Raw genomic sequence first — 13,347 nt, 5'->3', positions numbered from 1 at the left:
TTGAGCGTCAGGCTTTGATCGAACGTCATTTCGGAGCTTTAATTTCAGCCGCTGTTGGTGTTGGCAGAAATAGAGTATAATATGACATAAATCACGTCATAGCTAGATTTTCCTATGGCGCGTTTAGTTCTCAATAAGCTGTGAAAACCGGATCTCAACCTCCATCAAGATTTCCTATCGTTTCAGCCGCTTGGACCTGAAGCCGTCCTTACGGCCAAGACCATTCTAGTAGTCTAATAGAGGTGGGGATGATTGCAGTGTCTAATCGGATACAATCTCAGTCGTATTAATTGACTTCTAGTTGTTGTGACCTTATTTTGAGGTAAACCCTATTCTGTGTAACAGACTCCCTTTCGAAAACCTTTTATTCCTGCAAAATTATAATGCCTTCGAGTATTTGGCCGCCCATAAAATAAGCCGATAAGCCACTTGTATCACACACACACACACACTTATAGACTTTTTGCATTTCTCTTGGAATTAAAGTTACTTTTAAACCACCTGCTAATGTCACTTCCATGCCTTGTACAGAGAAATGTGCCGGCAGAAAATGATTTTACTTAGGCACTTAGTCATTCATAGTAAAAATAGTACTGATCAACTCAGACACTCATTTCCTTTGTGTCCTTTTTATTTGATATTCACAATTAGTCTGAGTGGAAATGGATTGGTTTTTTTTTCAGCCATTGGAAGAAATATTACGAGCAGAAAAGAGAGTTCTGAGGCAGCAATATTCCAAATGTTGTTGGGCAACGAGCTCATGTTAGGCTGCAGCGGATGCTGTCGGCTTTGCCGTGACGGGGATAATCCACAGAGGAGAATCACGCTTCCTGTCGTGACGTCGGATGCTGCCGGACCTAATGGAAATTTTTGCCGAGACATGAAATTAAATTTTTTTTTTTTTTGGAAGGCCTCTCCACTACATGTCACCTTAGATCAACCCCAAACTGGGTGGAGCCCACAGAAAGAAGACTCCATTGCTCTTCATTCTTCAGCAAACAGTGTCTTCTTCACTCGCAGCATTCATGCACTTCAGTGGAGCCGCTTGTCTGACCGTCTCTTCTCCCGTCACTCTGGTGTTGATGAGAAGGGGGAGCGAGACAAATGTTTCCGCGCCCACAGACAGAGGCGGGGGAGGCTGAAGTGGACGCTCTTCAGTCGCTTATTAACCCCCACCCTGGTCCCCCCCACCCCCCCTCCCAATGTAAACATCCCTCCGCCTCTCACGTGGTGCCTCCCACGACACACAATCACGTAGCAGGGGCCGCTTTGTCCGGGGACAGGCGTGCTTTGTGGACACATGTTTTGGCCCATCCGTCTTCAACCGTCCCTCCGGCCTCCGAGCAAATAGATCACGAGGCAAAATGACAAGAGGAGTGACGAGAGTGACACGATCTAAGGAGGCCCGAGCGGATTCTAGAGGGAGGGATGAAGTGCAGCAGAACATATGTAATCTACAGATGTCCTTATTTGGACAGGTCATTCTCACGCTTTAGTACTCACGTTTCTGTCCCCGTGAAGCGGCGTTAATTAAGAAAAGTCTTTAGTTTGAATCTTTAAAGCTGCCTAATCCCAATTAATATGGATTTAGCTATTAAACAACCTGCAGTAGCTTACCCCCCTTTTTCCTTAGATGCCATCTCTCTTATGTCCTCCTTTGACCAAAATGGCCGCTCACCAAAGCCTAATTACCCCTCCGCCTGACAAACAAACTGGGTGCACTCTCAATTAGCCACAGTTGAGATTACACGAGTCGTACTGCTGAAAATATTCTGCAAAGCCTGTGACACTCTGGGTGTTTTTTTCGTTAAGCCGAGCTATTCTCGGAAAGCGGCAGCTACCTGAGCTCTGCAGTTTAAGGAAACCTGCCGTCTACACGTGTCTGATAAACAGACTAGACCATTTAAAAAATATGGAATGAGGCCCAGAAGAGAAGTTCTACGACGGGGTAAAGGTAATGACAGCTATGCAGGAGTGGCTGTGTTTGCAACCCGTTTACGGAATGTGTTTTATTCTTTATTCATGGAGTGGTGGATTATACAGGCGAGACACTTCTACACTTTGAATCCGCTCTGCGGTTGATAAAAGATTCCGTCACACCGAGAGATACGCAACCTTCTGTGAAAGTTTTCAGGCTGCAATGCTACTGGCGATTAAATATAACTTTTGTGGAGTTTGCTGTGCTTGTTTGTATTGAAGGCGCCAGGACTGCTGCGTATGTTGGATCTGGAAACAAACCTCAGTTCCCATGCTGATCATAATGAAGGAACATTTCAACTGATTTCTCTTACCTGTTCTTCAACAGTTCTTTTTTTTTCTTCTTACTCAACAAAGAGAATATGGAAAAATTTTCAGTTGAATTTTTGCAGCGTTTTCCGCTCCAGACTGCACTGCTGTGCAAGTGAGCGGTTCGTCCCCAGACTCCCGTCAGACTTATGAAAGTACTTATAAAACCTGACATTTTCAATGTTGTAGTAAGTATTTTACCCTTCTGCTTCACCTCAGTACCCTGAATGCGTTTAAGTGGTGCTGCCAGCGTTAATAAAAGTGAAATATGTCCCCGGTGTGAAAATATTTGACTAATATTTCAGCAGTCTCTCTACATGAAAATCATAGCAGGCATTTAAAGGTATTTTTCCGTTTTCGCCTGCCCGGCAGTGACGGGGTTGAGCTCAAAAGCTCCTTCACAGCATTTGTTTTTGAACCTCGTCTTTTCAGATAATATCTATTAAGTAAGTTTTACCATCTATCATTACATTCCCATAAAAGAGGGAAAACGATGGCTAGTTATTGGTTTGCTCAAAGTAAAAATTCCCACTGCTTCTGTTTCTACCTTGAAATTCTCCAAGAATTCCATGAAGCTTAAAATAATGGCAGCGACACACAGTTTCGGTCCCTTGTGCCCTTTCTCACCTGTTTCTTAGCGCGTTGTTTCGAGGTTTCCTTCCCGTCAGCTTTCTTTTTTTTGTTTCCTTTCACCAGAGTGTGTGTGTGTGTGTGTGTGTCCGCCCCGGCAGCAACAACACAATGCCCCGCTTCATTTCAGCTCCCCGAGACCGGAGACCGCTGGAGCCGATGGGCGGCTCGGCACATGCTAGAGCCATTAGGCGGTGGATGGCGGCGGTTCGCCACAGAGACGTACGTGAAATAACCATCTCGCTGTGTGGATAATGGAGCCGGGGGGAGGAGGAGGAGGAAGAGGGGGGGTAGGAACGGGCACCGGATCAGCTGCCTGCAAAGCATCAGGGGGAAACGTGCTTCACGCGGTCCGTTCGTGTATTAAGGTGTCAATTCACATCGCCCTCTGTTAAAGATTCCTGTGGGTTTACCCAGAACGGCGCCGGCGTCTGCTCAGGCCGACGGATCCCGCCGTTGGTTGAGGGGGGGCGAGGGGCCCTTTTTTATTATTAGACCCCGAACGCATCCCATTTGGTGTCTCAGTCAAGCTCAGACAGTTTGATGGAGTACGACGGAGAACGACTTAATCACAGTCACTATCTCCATCTGAAGTTACTGGAACTGCATCCATAATGCATGTCTTACTGACCTGAAGTGACTCCGCTCTGAAGCTTCTCAGGGCCTCTGTGTGTAGATGTGCTGATCAGGTCGGGCTTCTGATTAATGGCTGCAGGTCTACAATCCATGTATTATCCCCCCCCCCCCATTGTTCTCATGCTTACAGATGTTAGAAGTCATACCAAATGCCCACATAGGGGCAGCATAACAAGGTGTAAGCACAACATTGACATTGATTTAGTGAAGTTTGTAGCAAGACTGTTTGATCGGCATTTTTGGCCGTCTGACAAATGTGAATCCAATATTCATTCTGTGTTAACCTTTTGTCTCTAACAACTCCAGGAGGAATTAAAACGCCTCCACCTTTGTCTGTCTGCCAAGTGGTGCTGGGTTAGTTGTGCGCAGCAGGTTTGTCAGGGTTTTTTTGTTGTTTTTTTTCCCTGTTGCCACTGGAGACGGGCTTGATTGGAGCAGTGAGAGTGACGCTCAGGGGAACTGGAGAGTCAAGTGATTACTCTCCGTGGATTCAACACAACAAGGGATTTCATTCTTTGTTCACACAAAATAGCTCTTCAGAGATGAAGGCGTGCCCTCAAACGGCTCGCTGCCAACATCCGTAAATCACGTTCGGCGTAAATATTTGTAAAAGTAGAGTTGTGACATCTAGCGAAATCGTCTTGGACACAAATTGTATGCTCTGTGTTTCTCCAGAAAACCACCAGTGCACTTTGGACCATTAACCAGTACAGCTTCTATGCAGCAGCTGCATACTTCACACTTGATGACAGCACTTAGTTTGAGTGTCAGTTCTCTGATTTCCAGCCTTGCTAGAGAGATTTTTTTTTTGTGTGTCTAGGAAAGACATATAAGAAACGTTCCCTTTTCAAGGGTCCACGCGGCACTGCCGTTGGAGGACGACAGCATGGGTTTGCAGCATCTATCGTTTCCACGGGGGGGTTATGTGTTACACAGTACGTCCCAGCGAGCTGAATTCTGCTCTGCTTTGATCAGGGTAGAGTCCCTTTGCTAATCCGCTTGAGCTCTGGATGTTTGCCCAGGACACACACACACACACTCACACACAAACTGTGATTAAAAAGCAGATGTGAGGGCCTTGCCAAAAGATGAAATGGTCTGAATAAATCAAAGAGAAACAATCTGACATAACACTCAGATGTCGGACTACACATCATGGCTAAGTACGCTCCCAGTCAAAGGTTTGGACACACATTCTCATTGAATGAGAACTCTTTTGTGTAGTTGCATACGTCCAAGTCTGCAGAATAAAACGTGTGCTCTGTATCCAGAGCTGTTGACGTCATGGCCACCTGGGTTCTCATTTCTTCAGGCACACCTCTGATCCATATTTTAATTACAGCTACAGGACACAGACAGGATTAGGCCATGTAAATGCTCTCCTCCTTTCAAATCTCCTTTTCTTTTTAGCAGCCGTTTAAGAACTCATAATTTGCTCCGGGCTTAGCTGTAAACCCCTGTGCCCTGTCTCCGAGCGCTGGGGAGCAGAGAGGATCTGCGTGCAGCTGATGGGCGGAAGGGGCCTAATGAAAAGATGAAGATGGAAAGAAGGAACAGGATGAGAGCACAGAGGGCGGAAGGGGGAGAAAGAAGGGGTGCTGCTTGGGTACCTCCTTGCATTACATCACTGAGATGCTTCGGCACTGATGACATCGTCAGGAGGGAAGGGGGAACGGCCCCGGGGATGATGTCACTGTTAACCAATCGGAGAACTCTAGGCCGCTATTGGCACCCTCGGCTGACAGAGCATGATGTCTGAGAATGTATTTTCCTCCTGTGGTTATTTTTAGACTCGTGTGTATTACAACAAATATATTTCAGACCTGTTCCTTCCTCCGCCAAAGAGCACAGATTAATTTAAACACAGCCTTAGGGGAATTAGCATTTAACAAACTTAATAACACTTGAAGGGACTGCTTTGTCCCTGTCCACATGAATAGCCCAGTTTCCTTTTTACCGTGCTGAGCATCACTTTTAAGCTGAGATGGTCGTACCACTATATATATTTTTAACATTTATTTTCTGCTTCCTGAATAATTTCCTAACATATTGTCCTTTCCAAATCACTGCCTTTATATTTGTTTTTTTTGCATCTAACAAACCCAGCGCAAGTCTTTGCCATCTATTCGAGGGCATCTCGATGTTCAATTTCCACTCTCTTTTTAGCTCTGATTTGGTCTCCACCAACTGCGGTGGGAAATACTCGATGTCTGAGGTCTTCTCACTTGCAGTCTGATCGATCGTTCCTACATAGAAATGTATTAAATCAGCTTTAACGTTGTGACTTTAGGTCCCTCCGTCATAACAACGCCCAATGTCGACCTTTCCTGTTCTACCCACTACTCAATTTTTTTTTTAAATAATTTTTTATAGGTGAGGCCTTTATATCAGCCTGCTGTGCTGCAGAGAGAAGGAGTTGATTACAGTACAGAGGCAAATAACACTTGGAGGCGATGTGATGCCCGGTAACTATTTCATGTGCACTGAGCAGAATCAATCACTGGCACTGTGCAAGTTAGGATTGTGCCCACACACACCATCCAAGCACCGGTGCATTACGGCCCCGCTGTGGTAAAACTATTAAACTTTGCAGGCACTTACTTTTTTCCGTCCTCTGCTGTGGGAAAGTGGCAACATGTCCGTTGCTGCAACCACACTGTAATGACGCTAGTGTGTGGTGTCCGCTTGCTTTCCATCAACTTGATCTCCTGCAGCTTGTGAATCTTCTAAGTAACATCCTGTTACAGTTTTTGATATTGCACACAGTGTTTTGGGGTTTTAAGTGACTGTAGTTCTTAAACATTCCCAATTTTCGACACCTTCACCATTACAGTCATGTAATGCATGAATTTTCTCCCTCCTTCGAATTATGTCTGGTCACATTCACAAACCCTCCGTTCCCTTCTGCTCCACAGAGCCGGATGCAGTCCACCCACTGACCCACCACTCGCACACACGCAAAGCATACAGCCAGACTAAAAAAACAGAGGAACCAGTGTTCCCAGGATCCTCAGTGGCTCCCTGTGAAAGGGGCCTATTTCACATCACTCCACCACCTGCATCACATACCCGCTCCAAACGGCCCTCGACGCTCCAACGCAGGGCCGTATGGAGCCACTCGCTTTCATCCGCTCTCTGACGCACACAGAACTTAAACAGCAAGACGAGGAGCAGTGTTGTTTTGGGGTGTTTGACCTGTAGATTGAGCTGTGTCCTAAAGGGAATTTACAAAAGATGATGTCTTTATCATTGTATTTATTAAGATATTCCCGGTCTTTTGGGTAGTAATAGGCTTTGAGTGTACGTTAGTTATGCTGCACTAAAGTTCCTTCAGTTTGCTAAGGGCTGTGCTGCAAAGTCTTTAGTGTGTCTGCATGAACGTTTCTCTTAAAATGGGTCTTACTCCATCTAATTATCACCGGATAAGAAGAGAGTATTTTAAGTTTGTTTTTGTGAAGTAAGCCATATCGTAAATCCCCTGTAGGCATACTTTAGGTACTTGCATTTATGTGTGAGTGTTTTGCATGTTGATATCGCGAGGGCGCGTTTCGCTGTGTGCACTTGCTTTGAATTTGTTGACAGAGAAAACTTGCCAAAACAGAGAGGAGATATCTTATCAACCGGCACACAGTACGAGAGAGAGGCTCTTTTTCCCTTCGTGCAGTTTCCTTCTGCAAAATACCGACGGGCAACATTCTGCTGGCTGATGGGGATTCTGTGTTACGAGTGTGTGAGCAGATCTGATGTCCAGCATGAAACCACCACCACATGGCCTGAGTCACACGCAGCTTCGGGCTTAGTGGAAAAACATTTTGTTGGATCCACCCAGCCAATTGTGTGTATGCATACAAATGTCGGTTTTTGGTGTTTTTTTTAAACAATTAAAATATTCATTTTTTTATTTTAAATGACATAATTTACCCCCTGACTCAATGTAAAAAAATATGATATTTGTAATATTAACTTAAATGTGACACGGCACTAGTGTGAAGACATTCCAATGATACCTTGCTCTAGTCACACTTGGTGGGATATTCAACAGATGAGTCACCCTCACCGGGGATTTGGTTTGATTAAATTAACTGCAATCAAATCATTTCTAGCCTTCAGATCCTTTCAAGCCCAGTGTTATTTTTTTTTAGGGGAGAGAGTTCGTGGAGGATCTCCTGAGGAGATTCTGGCAGTGGCGTCTGGCCAATGGAGGGCAACCTGAAGCCCCCCTCCTTGCATATTATGTTGTTATTATTTGATTGTATATATATATATATATATATATATATATATATATATATATATATGTATATATATATATAATTATACTGAATTGCCTGTGAGGGTGACACAAATAGGATTGTGTTATTATTTTTTAGTTGGAACAACTATTAAATATTTAACTGTAAAGTAGTAATGTGTTTTTGATACCTTAATGCTTTTGCATTAAATCAACCTGCAACGTTTCCTAAAATTGACTCGATTGCTCTACCTAGAACATTTTCTACCAGCCGCTACTGGACACTGCACCACGAGACCCGGGGTGAATCAGATTACAAAGAAAAGTGTTCTGTTAGTCGGGGGAGGAGAGGTAGCACGATGTCCTCTTCCCAGCTGCTATTTGTACCTCCCCCTCAGGACGCCGCCGGCCTCCCTGTTGGCCCAGAGACGGTTGTCAAGGGAGACCGGCAGACATCTGCACTGGTGGTTAGTTTGACTTACACCTGCTTCAGCCACAAGTTAATGAGGTGTGCGCACTGCTGGGGTTTACTGGCAAACACGCGTGCGCTTGTGTGCATCCACATAAACACGCACCTAATTGCACACAGAGACACACAAACAAACACAACGGTTCATTAAGCGGCACTTAGTGTCTTAGTTAATAAATGGCAAAGTATACTAGATATATATACTAGAGCTTCCTTCCTTGTGCAAGACTGGAGAGGCCCACAAACAAACTGTTCCCGCACACACTCAAACGCACAAATCCCCCCCTGACGTCTCCACATCTCGCCGGGTGCATCTTCAACAGCACCCCCTGGCGTGATGAAAACGCAGTGCCTCTCAAGAATACAGCTCCGGAACAGACGAGGCGATCGCCGGCGAGTTGATTCGGATTGATCCCGGCCCGATTGTGCGTCACAGGGGAGCAGAAAGACACCGCGTCTGTGCTGATAGGGTGAAGCGGGCCAATGACAGGCCCCAATGGCGCCTCTCAGGGGCGAGGGAGGGGAGGGAGGCCGGGGCGAAATGGTTGATTTTGCAGCCTTGTGAATAACCGACTTTGTCGACTTGAGTTGTTGTCTACTCAGTGGGAAGAGCGCTGACTTTCCGCTCTTGTTAAAGATCTACCGGTCTGAAAGCAAATTCCCCCGAGTGGCCAAGCGCAGCAAATCGATTTTGCTGCACTTGGCCACTCACTCATTGAGCCGAGCTACAGTGAAAAGCCGCACGCTGGGAGTCCCTTGTGTAACACGTATGTATTTAACCTTTATTTTGCAGTGTTAGGTTGCACCCCAGACCACATTTCTGTAGCTCATATCGTTTGGCCTGTCAGGTTGGCAGCCCCCCCCTCTGTTGTTTCATAAGGTGTGAACACGCCTGTGTATCTGACTACACACATTCTTACTGTATGTAGATAGCAAATGTGGAGGAGAGATTCAAAAACAAGATTAAAATAGGAAAATCCAGCCACGGTGCTGAGCAGTCAAATGAGTTTCAGAACTTCCGGGAATCGGGCTCCTCACTTTTAAGCCACTGATGAGATTCCATTCGTCAGCTTCAAACTGTGTGCGTGTGGTTCATGTGCGGTGCTTTATCTCATGGTGTTTTATTCCCGGAGGAGTCGACGGTTGCGTGTTTCTACGTGGAGGACGGGCATCGAGGGGACGGTCGAGATCTGTTGTGTGTAGTTCACAGCATGAGAGTGCCGGTGTGCGCTGCGGCTGAACACGTGCGCGCTGTGGAGTCCACTCTTGAATCAACACGTCAAGTAAACACAGGGAGACGAGAAGGATGCGGTTCCAGATTTGCAGAGAAATGTGTGGGGGTGGCTGTTTTTTGTTAAAACAGTTAAAAAGTATAATAATGATGGGAAAAGAAATGAATTATGAGAGGAAGAAATACAGAATTATTTGAAAACCATATTGAATTCATTGAGGCCAGTTCTGTGCTAATAAATCATGAAGGAAGAAACAAATTGCAGCCTGATGTCCTGCAGGAATCGTGACCCGAAGCTCATACAATCAACCTCCCAAAAATCAAAACAAAGAAGCAGTGATCCAGGGAGGGAACGACTCGGGGTTAAAGGTCATCTCATTCATAATGTTCCTCTGATTAGTGGATTTCGTATGCAAACATTTCTCCTTGGCAGCGAGCCTTAGGCAAAGCTAGAAATGAAATCCCTCCCACCTAAAGGTCCCTATTTCCCCTTTCGCTTTGTTATTAATCACTTTCACACATGTGGTGTGTTTTACATGTGTTGATATCCCCGAAAACTGTAGTTTTTATGACTTGAACGTGCAAAGAGCCTGACCGATACCCAGACCGGAGGTGAGATACTTCCTGCAATCAGGTGTTGGTGCATGAGTCTCTGTGTGTGTGTGTGTGAGAATTTGATGTGAAAAATGTGGCCAGTCTGCATTGCGGTGGGTATTTGCAAACTCCGGTGTCAGTTACCTGCACAAGGAGAGCGCTTATCCTTCACATCAGCAATCAGCGACAGGTCGGTGGAGAAATCGGCCTCTTTTCCTGTGAGCTGCGAGCGTTTCACCTCCACGCACTCCCTCGCCCGGCGGCGTGCAGCGCTGACTGTGGGCGGAAGAGAGTAACGAGATAATCGAAGAAGGGCGCGGAATCAGGTGGCCGTAAGAAAAAACAAAACGGGTGTTTGGGCATTAGATGCTCTCGCAAGCCGGTATCTAAAAAAGAAATGGATGAAATTAGATTATTTCACTTTGTTTAACCAAGTTACTTCAACATGTGTAGTTACCTATTGTCTTTAAAGAACGATAGTCGAATGCCACAAAAAGTTGTACACAGAGTGATGTGAGTTAAATGCTCTTTGCTTGCTAACATGAGGTTATTTATATTTAAGAAAAAGCTTAGATGGTTCCATACATCAGTGTCAATAAATACTTCATCTGAACTGAATGAAAACACCCACCACTGCAATACGTCCCGTAGTTGTTCCCGAAGTTTTCATTGGACCAGTCCGGACCAAAAGTGAGGACCCGACCAAACATCATGGGTCATCATTATTTCAGCCCACTGGCTACGTTTAAAAAAAGATTTAAAGTCTCAGTCCAAATTACTTATTGCAATGTATTGCATTGCATTCATCTCAATGTATACGTATCACATTTAAATAAGATACTTTTTGTTCACAAGGCCCAGTTTCCACATGCACGGATCATGTGACACACCGATAGCGTCTACATAATAAAAACACTGTCGGACACTCGGCAGTGGAGCAGCGCCGTTATGTGTAACGCCATTCATGGCTTCAGGGTGCCGCTATGTGAGCCCTGCTTTTATTGCACACAGCGGGGCTTTGTATCCAACTGCATAGTTATGAGACAGTAATAGTAGGGGAGAGTGGGAGTGTGCACGGGGATACATTCCTCCATAAAGAAGTGACAACCAGAAAAGTAACTGCAAACACCCCCACCCCCCCCCCTGCTCCTCGTAACACCTGGGTGCTCCTGGGCAAGTGTCTCATGTCGTCTTTCAACTGAGGGGGGACCATCATTCACTCGCCACCGGCAGCTGTTGGCGGAGGAGAGCGGCGCTCTTAAGCCGTCGGGCCGCGCCGAGGTTCCCTGGCGGATCTCTGGTGACACTCTCGGTAGACGGGAGTTCGTTCTTTTGGCACGTGACACACTGACGCGGGTGGGGGAGACCACGCGGCGCGATTGTTTGGTTTGGCCGGAGCTGCTTTGATTATGCCTGAGGGTTGGCTAGCGGCCGTCCTCTGGGTCCTGGGTCCTCTGAATATTTAATGTAAATGTAGCTGGTTCTTATTTAAAAGCTACTTTCAGGTCGGGTTAAGTAACTGTGTGGATTCTATTTTGCTGCTTTGAGCAATTACGCTTGAGAAATCCTTATCAAAAAGGATGCATTGCCTTTATTGCAATGCTATAGCTGCTGCTCACGTTGCCACTGCTCAACACGTTCTGGCCTGTTTTCTGGGTGTTGTTGCATAATCCTTCTGGGAAACGAAAGGAAATTACTAATGTGTATCCTCAAGTACGCGGCGTCTCGAGGCCTTGAAGCCTGCGCAAGAAAAAAAACATTTCATGGAATCAGACTAGCATTACGGATAACTATCTAAAGTGTTAGCGTAGCATGACGTTAACTTATGTGTCAAAGTATAATTACATGATTGGCCTGTTAGCGGTCTGCCTTTTTGGGGGTCTGAGTGTCTGAGCGGCTGGAAGCAGACATAGCGGGCGGGAGCAGACTTGTCTCCGTATGTTTGACATCACCCGTCAGCTGCTGCATTGTGTCTCTTCATGCGCTCACCCCACCGCTCTCAATTACATGGCCCACGAACTAGGCCATTGATCCCCTCACGTTCACACTCTTACACTCTGCAAATTCTGCGCCTTCCGCTTGCACATTTAGATCAGGTCACTTTCATGTGAAGAAATCACCCCCCCCCCCCTCCACACCCCATCCTCTTTTGCATAAACACACACATATAATGCATATATATATATATATATATATTAGCTCCAGCCGGCGCGCACGTTTGTTGACTGTCAGCAGGCAAATAGGACAGTGTTGCTTTTAATAAACCGCAGAGAAGCCAACAAACAAAGGCCGGCGTGTCCTGCGCGGCTCCTAATTGGAAACCACGCTGCCTGCAGGACAGCCGCTTGTCGCGTCGATCAGATAACTGCGTCTCGTGTTCGCTGGCTGCCTGTGCGCTCTGTTGAGTAGTTTGGATGTGGCTCAGAAGTAGGTTATGACACATTTGGGTGCTTGCTCGTGTCTGGCGGGAGGGGGGGGGGGGGGCCCGGCCCGGCCCGGCCCTCTGTGGGGATCGGGACTTAAGCGGGAGACGGCTTGCAAAAACAAAGACCCGATAAAGAACCGACTGTGTGTGTGTGTGTGTGTATTCATTAATGTGCCTGTGAGACAGTTTGACTGACACCTTTCTCTATCGTCTTGTGCAACGCTCCCCCCCCCCCCCCCCTCAAGCACATTTACATTCCGCCTGAGCCCCACAGCATGGAGGCAGGGGAGCTTTTAGCTCGGGGTCGAGGGGGCTAGCGGCGCTGGAATGCGGTTGACTTTCTAAATCCCCACCAGTCTATCCTGGGCCCGTGGGGCAGGGCCTATCTCAAGCCCCCCTTTTTTTTCTTTTTTTTTTTTCCACGTGAGCGCCGTCTGGAATCTTTAAGCGAGCTAAGTTAGCGGATCGTCCCCCGGTCCCGCTGTGCGCGTTGGTCCCAGCGTGCAATGGAGGAGGAAGTAGCAGATGAAGGCAGAGATTGTTCACTCGGGGAAGGTAATGAGCTTTCTGACAGGCCACCCGCGTTCTGACGCTTCAGGGGTTTGAGTCCGTTCTGTTCGAGTGTAGTTCGGTTAGCAGTGGGGAAACTTTCTGGGAGTTAAAAATAGGCGTGGAAGTACATGAGGGCCCTGCGGCTCTGAACTTGAGTGGCGTGGGGGGGGGGGTTTGGGTCTGATCCTCTGTTGACCGGACTTAATCGTGACGCAACACAACCAAATTTTTTTGGTCTAAAAGGTTTTGGCCTGATTTTGTGTTCATTCTGAAAAGTATTTTTTCCCACATGA

The 13,347-nt window shown here is 46.5% G+C and overlaps 1 protein-coding gene across 28 annotated transcripts in view; it reads left to right on the top strand.

The window, feature by feature from the left end:
- The window catches only part of kiaa1217 (KIAA1217 ortholog), a 78,768-nt gene that overhangs the window by 28,182 nt on the left and 37,239 nt on the right, over window positions 1-13,347 (top strand). For 2 of the 28 annotated variants that reach the window (XM_078095920.1, XM_078095918.1), the window contains exon 1: window positions 12,777-13,057. The exons of the other annotated variants lie outside the window; for them this stretch is intronic. In XM_078095920.1, the coding sequence (XP_077952046.1) occupies window positions 13,009-13,057 (49 nt within the window). In that variant the 5' untranslated portion in view covers window positions 12,777-13,008. Of the gene's footprint in view, window positions 1-12,776; window positions 13,058-13,347 lie in introns of those variants that run through there. 28 annotated transcript variants of the gene reach the window in all.

Source organism: Gasterosteus aculeatus, chromosome 21, assembly GCF_964276395.1.
Source record: "Gasterosteus aculeatus chromosome 21, fGasAcu3.hap1.1, whole genome shotgun sequence".
Lineage (NCBI taxonomy): Eukaryota > Metazoa > Chordata > Actinopteri > Perciformes > Gasterosteidae > Gasterosteus > Gasterosteus aculeatus.
The sequence above is the reverse complement of the archived record's forward strand: the minus strand, read 5'-3'. Positions and strand labels throughout refer to the sequence as shown.